We start from the raw sequence: 15344 nt of genomic DNA on the forward strand, positions 1-15344 counted from the left end.
GTGTGAGTGCGTGTGTAAGTATGTGTGTTGCATGCAACACTCCCTCTTTGTAGCAATGACTTGACAAGTACAATCTAGATCAACCAGCTTTCAACCAGTTTCTTCCAGGGAAAGGAGACAAATGTGCTCACAAGGTAAAGCAGACAGTACCGGGACTATAGGAGGCAATGCTCTATGAGGAACCAGGCATTGTGGCAATAAATTATAAAAAATATTTTAGTTTTCTTCTTTACTCTGGCCCCTAAGACTTGTTATCATACAGAGTCCAACATATTTTCAAATGGGTTAGATTTCAAAAACTGTTGTTGATACCAAACTCAACCATGTGACACTGTTCCTATGGTTTGAAGTACAAACAACACTTCATAAGCATGTATTGAATTCCCTATGCATGTGTAATGAAGGTTGTATCTGTGTATCTATGTGATAAAAGCCTCGCCTACAATGAACAGACAAGGGAGAACATAAGTAGAGGGAGGGTTTATTGTTTGTTTCATTTCTCCTAAAGACTAAATCTAAGGCAGTGATTCCCGCTAGCCGCAGCCTGGGGACACATCTCCTTAACACATCAACTCTAATCCAGCCTTTTTGAGAGGGCTGTCTTTAAGAGGAGTGGTTTAAAAGATTTCCTTTTCAACCCCCTGTAACGGATGTCTTGATTTGACCGATTCACAACATTTGAATATGGGGAAAACCAAAAAGGAAACAGGTGAGGAACGAAACAATCTGAAGACTTGGGGATAGGTAGGAAATAGGAAAGCAAGTAGTAACCAGTGATCAAACCTGCTTGTCCCTGAATGTCACAAGGAGAAAGAGCTGCGTCATTCAAAAATGTCATCAGTCCTGGCTATAGATCAGTAACACTTCCTGAAAGTTGCAACACTGAGGATGTGCACACAAATAATTCAGTGTCCCCGAGCCCAGAGCACAGTGTAGAACACAAGACATGCTGTATTTTTGTGAATTGAGTAATTTCACTGTTGAATGTGTCTACAGAGCAACAAACAGAGGTGACATGAAGTCCTGGCAGGTGAAACAACACGATATCAAACAATGCTGTGTGCTATGACCTCTACCTTACATTGGCTAGATCATAAGACCATGGTCAGTGACTCTGCAAGATCACAAACAAAAGATTAATTGTGAAAATATCACGCAGAATGAAACTCAAAAACACACACCTGTGTATACAAGTTCCCACATTTCACAGCGCTTATCAAAATAAAAGCCTCTGCAAAAATTGTGTCTAGTCAAGTTATCTGGCCAGTGGTGGAAAAAATTCCTAACAGCTTTGAAAGTTTGACAGAGCAGAGATAGGAAAGCCTGCAGAAAATAATCACTTTACGGTACAGTGGCTATGGAGGACATGATTGTGCACTTGGAGTGCACAAGGCATTTAAAGGACCCTGAGATCATGACAAAAAACGTTCTCTGATCCAATGAGACCAATGAGAAAACTGCTGATCCTCATTATTGAAGAAGCATAAATGCTTCAGAGTGAACACAACCTCATGCTGCCTTCCCATGGAGTTGTGTTTATTGTGTTCTTGAGGAGAGGCAATGCTTACCTATGTTGGACCTCTGAATTTTCTTAAAGCGCCAGGTTGCCATCACCTGGCAGCAATGTTCCCACAACTTCACCACCTGAGCACCAAGCTTAGCCTTTAGGGGATTTCCACATCATGACCATGATCTCCACGAGTTCTATTTGGAAGCAGCATGATGATATTTGATGAACAAAAGCATGCAGTCAAGACAACGCTGGAGTGACCTCAGATTTTAGCACATTCAGAGACACTGAATGTGCTAAAATCATCTCGGAAGAAATGTGAAGCTCGCACAGGAAAAGTGTCTGAGCTTTAGAGGATCTACCAGGAAAGTTGAAATGCTAGTTACTTTATTTATTATAAGCGTTTGCAGTTGTATTATTGTATTATTCTAGTGGTTTGATTTTGATCAGTTTTTATGCTTATGTCAACAAATCGATGTCTAGTCAGAAAAACAAACAACAATGTGTGGGGTCTGTTCCTCCTTCCTTGTCAATGTCCCCATTATCTCCACAAGTACCATCTCTGCCTGCTCCTCCTCAAGGCCTTCAGCTTCCTTTAAATGCTTTTCACAATTCTCAAGGCGTTTTGAGGAGCAAGGACATCAGTTCAACTAACAAAGATCCAGTGTGTACAAGGCGAGAAGGAATTACTGTAGAGCTGAGCCCTGAGCCGAGAGGCTGGCAGAACAGTAAGATCTTACAACTCAGGGATTTACCTCATGCCCTTTGAGTAGCAAAAGGAAAAACTCAGTTTGCAAGGGACAAGAGCAGGTGGTGGATAATACAAAAATTGGGAATGCTCAATCCTAAAACACAGACTGCCAAGCACAGTCACACAGAAGAAACAAACACTGTTAGAGGAAAATATGAAAAACACACACTATGTGCTTGCTCATCCCTGGTGAAGAGAGCATCCACTTGAATCGCCATGCTTAAAATGTGCATGTTTCATATAAAAGGAACAGTTCTCCCACTCTCTACTTATTTTTCTGATACAGCTTGGAAAACTTGGCATATTAAGTGACAAGCTGACAGGCAGCACTGCACACAAGCACCAAACTGTCACAGCTTTAAAACAAGCTTAAGGTCAAGTAGGAACTTTTGTGATAATAACGTGTTAAGTTTTCTTCTGCGTGACCCTCATGGAAACCTGGAGTTCAGCCAGAAAGTGGGACCTTCAAAACCTGCTCTAACTAGTCCAGGTTTTTCCACTGTATCCAACACTGTAGGTTGTAGGTCATCAGTCATATCAATGGCTCGATCACTGCCTCACAAATTCTGAGATTCATGTTGGCAATGAAGGAGTGCTGTAGTTGGACGACAGGCCTGGTTTGAGGTGTGATGGATCATTTCCAAGCAGGAAGCTAAAACATGAGGAAATTAAATCATTAAATCTGACAATTGACAGTGTTTGTGCCAGAAAAAGGGTGTTCTTCTTTTTTGGACCTCAGAGCTCTTTGAAAGTGTGTATCCATCTATGCGTGTGTACAGTATGTGTGCGTCTGTGTGCCGGCGGTGAGGCCATGAATTAAAGAGGAGATTAATGAGTCAGGACATGGAGGCTCAGACTCCAATCTGTTCGCTGCCCCACTCAGGGGCGGTTTCTCTCCACAAAACCCAATTCTGGCAGCAAACACACACAAACACACACACAAGTGCAGATACTTATGTATACAACACTGAGACACAGCAGGAAGGCCAAGGACTCAGAACTTTGTGTGTGTGTGTGTGTGTGTGTGTGTTTGTCTGACAGAGTGAGTACATGTTCAGGAAAGTGGAGACAGTGAAGACAAGAAATGAGGAACAGGGTTTCTCTCTGACTGGACGTCTTCATCTGGAGGCTCCACCCTGTCGGCCATCACCCGACCCAGACACCTCACCATGACCCTTAGACCTGCCATCTGTCTAGAGGAGAGAGCAACAGATAGACAGGGACAGAATGAAAGACACAAAGACGAGCCGGGAGTAGGACAGAATAACAAAGATAAATGAGAAGTAACCTGAACAAAAGGAACAAAGGGCATAATAGGCTGCAGACTTAAAAAAAAAAGCTGATGAAAATGCGTAGAAACTGGAATGAGGGAAACTGATGACGAGTAAAGTATATGGAGAGAGAGGAGCAAGAGGCAGCCATTGGCTCTAAGACAGAATGAAACTTGAAACTAGACTTCCTGTTGCATACTGTACATTTTCACAAAGTCTGAAGACATGACAGAAAACCAATTCAGCAGCAGATACATATCTATGGGCCGTGCACCAGTCCGTTTCTCTTATATCTTTCTATTATCCCCTCTCTCTTATTGCAGATGCTGAAGATATCCTTTGTCTTTATTACTTTACCCCCATGGCCATTCAAACAAGCACATATGAATTTAACGATGACGGCCTTGATGCTCTTTATCATCATTTAGCCCTTGTGCTATATGAGATTGGGTGCCGCATTACCATGAAATACTCATCAAGCCTCTCGATCCATCCCTCAGCTTTCCCACTTTAATACATGCCATGAGACTCACTAATCCCATGATATGGCTCATAATCTGATCACAGATATGAGCATAGAGAGAAAAACCGAAAGGAGAGAGCAAGGAAGCGTTACAGAGAGAAGCATGAAGAGGAATGAAACGCAATCAGTGAGGAGAAGGATGCACTCGGCTGCGTGAAGAAAAAAAGAATCTGACACAGGAGGAAGCACAGGCATGTGAGCTGGAGCAGTGGGGTAAAAAATGAGGGGGCAAGTAGACAGAGGAAGATGGGAGAATGAAGAGGAAGATGGAAGGAGGGGGGGGGGGACTCGCTTGTGACCTGATTTCAACAGTAAGCCTAAGAGAAGTGGAGCAGCATGCAGGCAACCAAACACACTGTCTACACTCTGCTCTACAAACCTGCAGCTGTTCTGCTCATGCAACATGGAAGCTGCACATAAAGAAAGATGCACCACACTGTACAACCAGTCTAACTCCCTGACACGCATTCTGCATCTTCAACTAGCTGAGTCACCGGCCTCCTCTTCCTCTCGGTCTGCCTACATGCCATCTGCATCTGCCCCTCTCAGAGTTTGTCTTCTCCATCCTCTGCTTCCATGCACTGCCAGACATATCCAGGGAGGCATGGTAAGGCAAAGCCGCTCTAATAGCTCCACACTCTATAGTGGGCCGGCAGTATAGACTCACAAACAAAAGCGCATCTATTACACAGCTGGATATCTGTGCTGTATACATAAACAGCGCCTGGATATGGAACATACAGACGTCTCGCTACATCACCAGCATTTGTCTCTTAATGAGAGCACGGAGACACAGATGAACAGATTCAGATGCATTGCAAATGCTCCAGATGTAGTCATTAGTGTGAGTCAGTATTGATGTCACCCTGCTGTGTGTGTGTGTTTCAGGGCTACAAGTTACCATCTTTGACAACTGACAAAACCTTTTAACACCCACCCACCGGCCCAAACCAGTTAGGGTTAGGGTTAGACAGTTATACATACAATACATTTTTGCTGTCAAACACAATTCTCTCTCACACACAGAGAGAGAATATACATGAGTAAACAAGAGACTCATCAAAACAGAAATAGTTCAATAAAACATCTGTGACAGTTTGTGTGTTTAGATAGAAGCACACGCAGTTTGTTTGACGTCCCATCCTCTCTGCGCGAGTCCTTACTTCGTCCAACACATATCACATCACATATGTAACGACAGTGGAACGGTCAGCCACTGATTAGCCTACGCTTTCTGATTTGCTTTTGCTTCTTTATAAATTCACTACAACCCTCTAGTCATCTAGTCGCACAATTCACAAGACCCTCTCTACATCCGCTGTTTCATTGTGCGCTCATGCTAGGGCTGCTCGATTAATCGAAATTAAATCGTGATTACGATTATGGGGTCAAACGATCTCCAAACTACTATTATCGAGTTGAAACGATTAATTGCCATTTTTTTCGAAAGATACGCACATGCGCAATTCAGTCCTTCCCCAAAAGTATTCAGCGGCTAGGCTGACTGGCACTCAAGCACCTGTAAAGAGAAGGAGACGAGTTGTGTGTGTGGTGATTGGCGGTGGAAAAAACAGCGCGAGTGGAAAAGCAGGGAGGGCAGCAGCACACCATGTAGCGGCCGCTCTGCGCACTGCTATTCTCAAGCGCGCTCCCGCCTGGCTGTTCAGACCGGTCAGACCGGAACCGCATTCCCCTGCGCCAGTCAGCCGGTCAGAGAGCGTTAGGGTTGCCATCATTAAGGGTTTGAATAACCGGGCACCGATATCCTGGTTTCATGGAGAAATAAGACACGCAGCCGTCATCAGTGTTTACCGGAACCGGAAGTGATTCAAAAAAAATAAAGCTTAGACTTCAGAATAGGGGCACATATTAGTAATCGTTTAAATAATCATGATTTTGATATTGTCCAAAATAATCGTGATTATGATTTTTTCCATAATCGAGCAGCCCTAGCTCATGCTTTTGCATCAGGCAGATAGTACAAGGCATTACTCCGTCTCCGTAAAGGCATAAAGTCTCTGCACAAGTAGGACACCTGTACTCATGCTCATGTAAACAAAACCAGTCACCCAACATGGACCATGTTTTTGTCGTTGAGCTGGAGGCAACTGAATCATACAATCTGTTTGCTGCCATTTTCAAGCTGTGGCTCTGACACACACCACTGAGTATAAACACACGCACACACAAACACATACACACATTCACAGATGCACACATGATGTCACAGATCTTGTAAAAAGTAATGCGTGAGCTTAAACACATGCATGCAAAAACAATAGACACATCCATGGTTGAGCAGCTACATTCAGATGAGAACAATCAGAGATCAATCTGCATAGAGCCGACCACCACACAGAGGCGTTTATTGACAGCACCCGAACAAAAACGCCCGCCATTGATCCAATGCAAAAAAGGCTACGCGGGAGCATTGTCTGTGTGTGGATTTGATGTGTGTTGCAAGTTAAAGAATGAGACAATGACAAAGTCGCGTCCTTTCCAGAGATGACTTTGCCTGTAAAGCGACGGCACACCTGTGGGTACAACTAAAAAGCCAGTAAAGCTAAATTTGTGTGTGTGTGGGTGTGTGTGTGTGTGTGTGTGTGGCCACAAATCCTTTGTTTGAGGTAGTCACATGACCAGTCCGACTTGCTGTTGTCCCCTCCCCTCTGCAGCAAGCCACTATACAATAAAACGCACTAGACAACACCACCCGTGCCAGATGTGTGACGACGAATGAACATAAATCAGCTCATCAAAGTTTGCTTGATGAAATTAGCAACGCCACTGTCCTGAACACGGAGCCAGAGAGCCACCATGTAAAAAAAAACATCCCTCCTAAATAGTCACACGTGAGCCATCAGTGATAAAGGGCACAGGAGGATGGGATGGTGAGAGATGAGAGGGGAGTAAAAGAGGGATGAAGGCAAATATAAAGGGATGGTGGCAGTAGTTTGGGTAAGGGGATCAAGTATGAGGGAATCAATACGGCTGACGGCCGTGTTCTGGGCAATGTGTGCGCGTTATTTGATAAACAAACTGAAAAACATTGGAAGAAGAACTAGAACACTGGGACACAGGGTTAACAGTGGGATTGAGGAGGAATGTGGCGTGTTTGACCTGTAAAATATTTTGGCCACTGTAATCTGGGTAGTATTGTAGACTGGAGATGGATGGATGTCGGGATGGATTTAGGTAAGGGATGAAAAAGGAGGAAGGGCAGGCAAGGTGGGGAAAAAAAGAAGCTCCAAAATGATAAATAGAGCAGTGGGGAGGAAGGAGGGAGGCAGAAAGAAAAAGATGGGACCAAATTGACTAGTGGCAGGGGGGAGGCATGCACGTAGAGGAGATGGAGGGAGAGACGTATGGAAGATAAAGTGGGGGTTGTGACAGGAGAGAGAGAGGGGCGGAGAGTGTGGGGGGGGGGCGGACTGGATCGGTCCCAAGGGTGAGATCTCCTGCTTTTCTTCGATAGGGCAGTCTGACAGACGACTCTGTGGATCTAACCGCCTATCCTATGTGCATGTTAATTACAGAGAGAGAGAGAGAGAGAGAGAGACAGAGCGAGAGAGAGAGTAAATAAGTCTGCTGAGGAAAATGGCACAAAGGAAGCTCAGGTGCTTCCCTCGTCAAAACAAGTCAATGGAGGTACTCTCCATAGGCCTTTAATTGCAGCCTTTGCTTTTAACCCACTTCACACTACAGTCAGTCTGCACGTATTTATAACCACACATATACACAAATACATGAATGTTAGACCATTTTGAAATACTCGCATTGAAAAAGCCAAAACACACAATATGTGATACCATCTTTGAATATATTCTGACTTCACAACACTGTGGCTCAGAGGTTGCACCACACACTGTCGTTAGTATCTTCATGTTTAGGAAGGAACACGTCAGCAGTGCATCAGTGACGCTCACCAATGTGTATTCAATCATTTTTGGGAAACAATGGAGCTCTGTGGCGCAGACGAATAGCCGACATTCGCTCACATAGTAAGATCACTTATCAATATTGCAGTTTTTTACCCATTCTTGACAGTGAGAGAAATATATGGTATCACAAGACCCATCATTCAAAGCGCTAGTGCTGAACGAGGCATAACAATGTACCGTGCACAGCCACAAGCAGCGGTGGTGACAGGGGGGAAAAAAGGAAAAGAAGCCAAGGAAACCAGGCAGACTTTCACTGCTCATAGACATTTTTCATGTAGTTAACTTTTCTTTGACCTTACAGAGACCATCGATGCCACAAAGCAAAACAACTGGGCTAATGGTCTCATCTCCCCCCCACACACACACACATCCAGCTGCAGCCAAGCTTCCTCAGACCGTGGCATCGTGGTTCGTTTAAATGAGTTAAACCTTTATTAGTCTGTCAGGGGGGAAAAAACATTGTTTTCCTCAGTAGCAGGTCGAGATATTATTCATCTATAATTGGTAATAACCCTGCACCCCCACCCCGAGGCGGCTCAGTCTCCACTGAGTAATCACAACCATCGCCTGCTCTGCTGGAAACAGCATTATTAGGTCGATGGCACTGTCTCTACCTCTGCCAAGGAGGTTTATTATCTGAAAATATATGGCTTTGCTCGGGCTCTTCTTCTAAAACCATGGGCTGCGAAGGGGAGAATCTGTCCGGGCATATTTATCTCACCTCACACGCTACTATCAAATACTACATCTCAGCATCCCGGAAAGTGGGAGCTCTAAAATAACCTCCAGCAGGATAGTTTTGGCCGAGGCTTTATCAATTTTTATGACAGCAAGATTTGTTCTGCTGTGCAAAAAACCCCTTTCACTTCTCGATACTCAACTGTCACCTCAACAATGTCTCCTGCGCAGGCTCTTTCCACTGTGTTTGTGTGTTTAGGTGGACATATAAGTTCTCTGTTACTAGTGAAGGACAACAGCTTGTCAGTAGCATGACCTCCACTTGATACCCATTTATTTAATGCTCATGTTTTTGATTTTCTCAGATAAAGTTGAGGTCCAGCTAAAGGGGCCTTTTCTGACAGGAGATAAAAAAAACTGACTGGTTTTATCAGAAATATTTTTGACACATGAGATTGAATTGGCTTTGTTAGGGTGTGTGGTTTAAGTTTCTATCTTTCCTTTTCTATTTTTATTGATTATGTGTTAGAAACCAACGTGAAAATGCAGTTGGAATAATGAGGCTTACAAGAATCAATTCTGAGTATTATGGCCACTAAAAGGGAATTTTGGTTTGTCGTATTATTAGATTATCATGAAAATCCCTTTAGTACTTTGAAAATTTTTGTTGAAACTGTCTATTCCAGAGAAAGAGAAGCACAGACGTGGAGGAAGTGAAGACAGAAATGTTTGGTAGTGGTTGAGTTGACTACTCTCATAGCCTTAAGAATTTATTCATGAATTATTTTTCCCAATTTTTCCTTTTGTTACCCCTTATACTTTGTCGTAATTTTTAGTTACGATGACTCAAGAAGATAAATCTATCAAAAGTTTGGTTTATAAAATAAAATTTTATACATGTTTCATTTGAGACATTTTCAACCAACAGCCCAAGTCATATGTGATAAATAAACTAGTCATTATTTTGTCAAGCTACAATCAATTGGTCATATAATTTCTGGAGCTGTATATTCAATGTGCGTAATATTGGAAAAATAACTGCTTCTTTGTTAACATGTCAACTTGTGAAGGCAGTGCTGTGATGTTAAAGTCTCTTCTCAAGTGCCATATTATGGAGCTTAAACAAATATTGCAAATTCCAAACTTTGGGTAAACACCCCTGAGCGCAACTAATTATGCACACAACGACAATTTTTACTTGAAGATGAGTTGAAAATATTGGTTTACATCATTCATTTACATCATATTTTATCAGATATTGAATCACCTTCAAACAAACCGTCCTCTCTGTCACAACCCTTCCAGAGAGTAAATATTTAAGAGTGTGTGAAGAAACTATAAGTAGGTGAGAGGGAGTGATCTCTGGGAGAAAGAGGGAGAAAGTGACCTTGCTGCTGCTAAAGCAGACTAGTATTTCATCAGCTAGCACTAAGGGCACACCTGCCTCACAGCTACACTCAGGTTCCAACATCTGCCAACGGCTCTATTCCTCATCCCTGTGAGCAGGCATCAGGGGAGGGAAGGAAGCAAGAAAGAAAGAGAAAGAAAAAGTCTCTTGTGGGTTTACTGAGACTGAGAAACTCAAGTGCATTTCAGGGAAAGTGTAGGCTGACTTTGAAAAGTCGAACCACAAAAAATGAAAGCGTGAAGACATGTGACATAGACAGGGGAAAGCATGAGAACGACAAGACGGACCAAAATGATGCGGCTCCAACAGTAAACCACCTTCATATCTATGGATTCTGCGGTGCACACTCTGTGGTGCACATCACTGGGACTACCCCTGTGGCAACTTATGAACAATTGACACGGGACACATGCTCTCTCTCCCCAGCACCAGGTGACTGAATCATTGAGGGAATAAAAGTGAATTACACAAAGATTAGTGGGGAAGGAAGTGAAATCATGTGCTCAAGAAAAAAAAAATTAACTGGAGGGAGAAATGAAACCACACAACCGGATACTGGTATATGCTGATCCATTCAACAATTCCTGATCAAGTCATTCACTTCTCCAAGTCTGGGTTACACTGACATGTGAGCCACTAACAGCAAGCAACTACACAATGTTGTTAGCCCAGCAACTGTATTGTAGCAGTATTAGTATGTTTTTTTGTATGTGTGAGCTAGATCTGCCGCACATGACAAATATTTTGTTAACAACAAAATATTTATTTGTGATCATGATGAGACATGAGGTTAAACTTTTCTAGCCACTTCATGGTTTTCACCTTGAACTATTCTCTGATTTGTACTTATTGTTTCTATACAAACAGCTACTGAAGTATCAGGAGTAGATAATAAATAAATAGTGCAATAATAAGTACATTTTGAAACAAATGCTACAACATCCCTTCCACAAAGGACATCCACCATCAGTGTGTTATCCTGTCACCTGTTTCCATATTGTCACTCTGCCTACGGCCCCTCCTCTGTATTATCTCTGGCTTTCCGTACAAAAATAAAAAATATTTGAGGTTGGCAGTACAAACAACAGCAAAGCCATGATCTGCCCAATTGGATTTGTTCTAGGTCTGCTGTTCTGCCAATGGTATGTCAGTTTCCATAGGATCAACCTTCGACCTGGCATTATACAGCACTGGTGAGACTATAAACACCCCTCCCCTCGCTCCTGCTCTCCCCCGTGCCATCAAATGGTCAGCACAAAGGAATGGAGCTGACCTTAACTGTCCTGGAAGGGTTCAGTAGCAAACAAACACACACACAAACACTGGATTGTCAGGTACCAGGACAGCCCACTTTCAAGCTGACCCCAGAAAAAGAACAGAGCTTTCATACATACAGCTGTGATCGGACAAAAAGGGGAGAATAGACAGATAGCTGAAGAAAAAAAAAGCAAAGCAAAGCACAGAGCCAATCAACTGAGTCCAGTAAAACAAAGGGCTATCTGTAAAAGCCCTGGACTTCATCCCACCCTGTGATGAGCGAACTTCGATCCCTTGGCAGACCGCAGACAGCTACAAAGCCCCGATGTAGCCTGTTAAGCTCCCACTTCGATTCAGCTCATTGAGCTCCATGCTGCTGATCAATTAGAGAACAGCTGAGAGCAGCTGCTGAGCACACAAACAAACATGATGTTTTTACTCTTTTTAAACACAGATGCTTTTTGATACCACGTGCTCAGACTTTTTACTGCTGTGTAACATCTAATCTTGCTGGTCGTAAAGACAACCCCATCGCTGTACCATGTAATGATCTCTCTGAGGCTGATACAGTTTAAATGTGGGTATGCGGTCGGTCTGGGCCCATCTGCACGAGCCAAGTCAATGCATGTATGATGAAAGAAAAGCTACGCTCTGGATTTTGTTTATCAGCCAAAGATACAGTGTCATTGGAGGTCAGTCCATGCAAACTCACTGTTGAGACAGAAACACAGCTGACCAACAGGCACATGACATCAACAAACAGTGAGAGAGAATCGTAGCAGGCGCAATCTTGTCAACAAAAGTCTTTTGCATCCATGCAAAAAATAATGATAATTCCTTAATTTCCACATGACCACTGTTTCCATACAGGTGACTTCAGCTTGCACCAATATAACTGAAGCACGTAACGAAGGGTGCTGATTTAAAAAAGGGCAACACGTTATGTTTTGTTTGTGTCAGACTCACCCATCCTCCTTGACTCTGGATCCAGGGCTGGATGTTGTTGTCCAGGTAGACCGTCATCCACTCTGTGATCCTGCCCACCAGCGGACTCATCTCCTTCTCCACACACTCTACACTTAGTGCCCCGCCGAATGCAAAAAGCCCTATGATGCGGCCCCAGTTGACACCGTCCCGGAACACCTCGTCCATCACGCTCTCAAAGCTTTGGTAAGCTGTGGCCGGCGTGATGTGCAGCTGGTTGTGCAGATCGCTGAAGGCGCGGGCATATCGCAGCTCAAACTCTTTGGTCGAGTCTCGGAGGGCCTCTTTCACCGCATCCAGACCCGCCGTTGATGGCAACCTTTCCTGCCGCAGCGGGGAATCTGGAGGGGTCCCGGGATTCATGCCATTTAAAGTTCCGTTGGCGTGCGTCGCTGTTTGCTGCTCCTCACTTGAGCCTGTCTCCTCTCTGTCAGTCCTGTTTGTAGGCTCATTGAGTCCCATGTGTTTGAGAGGATAGTTCCTCTGGGAGAGTTTATACTGTATGTAGTAAACCACCAGTTCTCTGTTTTGAGACATGTTGTGTTCAAATGAGCTTTTCCTCTTCACTTGTTGGTCGATCTCCGCTCTTCTCTCGGTGGAGCCCTGCTGTGTTGTACTGACCGCACACTGTGCCACGCTTTCTTACTGTGTTATCCTCTGTTCAGACAACCATGGACAGTTGATATCCAAAGGACACTTGAGGGGTGAAACCAACTCTACGCAAGGCTGACAAATCAGCTCAGGTCCTGTAGACAGAAAACAAAATAAAAGGTCAAAGTCTGGACAGCCTATAAGCATGCAGTGATTTTACGTGCATGTGTGTGTGAGGAAAAGGAAGTGTGCAGGGAAGGTTGGAGACTTTCAAATTAAATTTGGACAGGTAGGGTCAAAGTTCTTTTCTCTAATTGGGCTGTTACATATGGAGCAGATGGCAATGATATTAATGAGAGAATAGTAGAGAGAATATTTAAGAGAGAGAGCGAGAGAGAGAGAGAGAGAGAGAGAGAATGGGAGACAAAGGAAGGGATGGTGTGAGGGAGGTGAGGATTAGGTGATGAGAGATCATAGGGACAGACTGGCTTGAAGGTCCATGCCGACCACCACTCTCCTAATCAGTGACCTCTGACTTCCAATCTGAGCTTTTAGGCTCCCTGTTTATCTCAGCTGCAGCCTCTCGGTTACTGTCACTCACTCACACACAATGATGTGCATGTCACAGTTACGTATGTCTTGAGCTTCCATATAAAACAGACCTTTTCGGACACATCCAGCATCCAAAAACCTTCTTTACATGAACCTCCTTTAAAAAACAAATTAATGCCAAATTTGCTTTAATACCATTAAGAAGGCTTCTGATTGTGCTTCTTGTTTACAGTGAAACAAACAAAGTGGCATATTGCAGTCCCGGTGTGTGGTTTTAGATAACACACTGTCATTCTGGAATCTGAGGCGTTATCATCGCTATCATCTGGCCCTTCCTTGCGAGCCTTGTCTTAAAAAGTGACTACATCCTCTCTCTGCTGAAAGATGGAAGAATGAAGGTGCATCATTCCCGCCCTGAACAAGGTGTGTGAAAGGGACAGTCTGAATGCACTGATACACCTTTTCCTTCTGGCTTCACATCATTGCTTCCGATGTGGGTTTAATTGTGGTCTGACACTACACTGCTTTATATGTACATTTGAACACAGCATAAACTTATTATAACATAAATAAATCATCCTCATCATAGGATTACTCTAACCTGACTAAATACTGGCTGCCAAAATGTCTTTTTATTTACCTGAGAGCCGAATGACTTGATTTGATGACAGGATAAAGAAATCAAAGAAAGATAAGATATTGTACATAAGGTATATTATATTATATTATGTATATTGTGTATCTTACAACACATTGAATAATTATGTGGTTCAGTTCTTGTGTTAGTAGTAACACCCAGGGGTTAACCCTTAATAACACTCTGATATGAAAGGGTCAAAGAGTTAATTATAGTATTAATTACGGATATATAGACTGTAAAATAAATGTTGTGTTTCCATTGGTTAAAAATTATTGTAACAGAAAGATTAACCAATTAAAAAATAAACCATGATTCAGATAAACACCAAATGGTTTATATAATTCTTTAACAAAAATCCCAAACACTATCTAATTCATCAATACTATTGGTCGGGTACAAAGGAAATATGATGACATCACTTAGGGATATTGTTTAGGGCATTTTTCTCCGTTTTCTGAATGTTTACAGAGTTGATAAATCTGTTGTGATTGCGATAAAATAATCAAGTACTCGCTCTAGAAAATAAAAAATGTTCCCTTCAAAAAAACTTTGACACCAGCTTGCCACCATAACTGAAACATATGGTACATTTTACTTCAACACATGTTCATATCCTTAAGCCAGTAAATTTGAGTTCAAGTGCGTCCCTGAAACAAAAGAGAACAGGAGAGAGCAGCAGTGGGACAAAGACCTTCCCTCATCCCCTGTCCCTAACCGATCTGAGGTGTACAGTCAGTCCCACACAAAGATGTGAGAGGAACATGACCTGCCGATGATCCCAGAACTGCTTGTTGGTTATCACGTGGGAACCTGACCTTTCCTGTACCAACACTGACATTTAAGCTGATAAATTGTGGTTAGTTAGTGTGCGAGTCAGATTGAAGGCATTTCCATGCAAATGGTGCTTCTGTTATTATATAGTATGTCACCGGTCTTCATATACACGCACAAAGAAAGCCTGATTTGGTCTCTAGTCATCTCCTGTAATTCAATCCAGCGCCTAAAGCCTGAAACATGCTTCTGCGTTTTCACGGGCCCGTAAGCGCAAGAGCCCTTCCGGGTCCCTTACGTGCTTATGTATGCCTCCTTACGTGCTGACGGGTGTCGACCCCCTTTTCTAAAATTTACGGCAAAGCTCCGCAAGCTCACTCAGCCCGCAAGGCTGTGATTGGTCTGCTCTACATCCCTTCTGGAGCTGCATTTCCGGTTTCATGCCCCATAATACCGGCAGAAATCAC

The 15344-nt window shown here is 43.2% G+C and overlaps 1 protein-coding gene across 5 annotated transcripts in view; it reads right to left on the reverse strand.

The window, feature by feature from the left end:
• The window catches only part of bcl2l1 (BCL2 like 1), a 30148-nt gene that overhangs the window by 11991 nt on the left and 2813 nt on the right, over positions 1–15344 (reverse strand). For all 5 annotated transcript variants that reach the window (XM_062391593.1, XM_062391595.1, XM_062391597.1 and 2 more), the window contains exon 2: positions 12306–13069. In XM_062391593.1, the coding sequence (XP_062247577.1) occupies positions 12306–12860 (555 nt within the window). In that variant the 5' untranslated portion in view covers positions 12861–13069. The remainder of the gene's footprint in view (positions 1–12305; positions 13070–15344) is intronic.

This window comes from Platichthys flesus, chromosome 7 (assembly GCF_949316205.1).
Source record: "Platichthys flesus chromosome 7, fPlaFle2.1, whole genome shotgun sequence".
In the NCBI taxonomy this organism is placed as follows: domain Eukaryota; kingdom Metazoa; phylum Chordata; class Actinopteri; order Pleuronectiformes; family Pleuronectidae; genus Platichthys; species Platichthys flesus.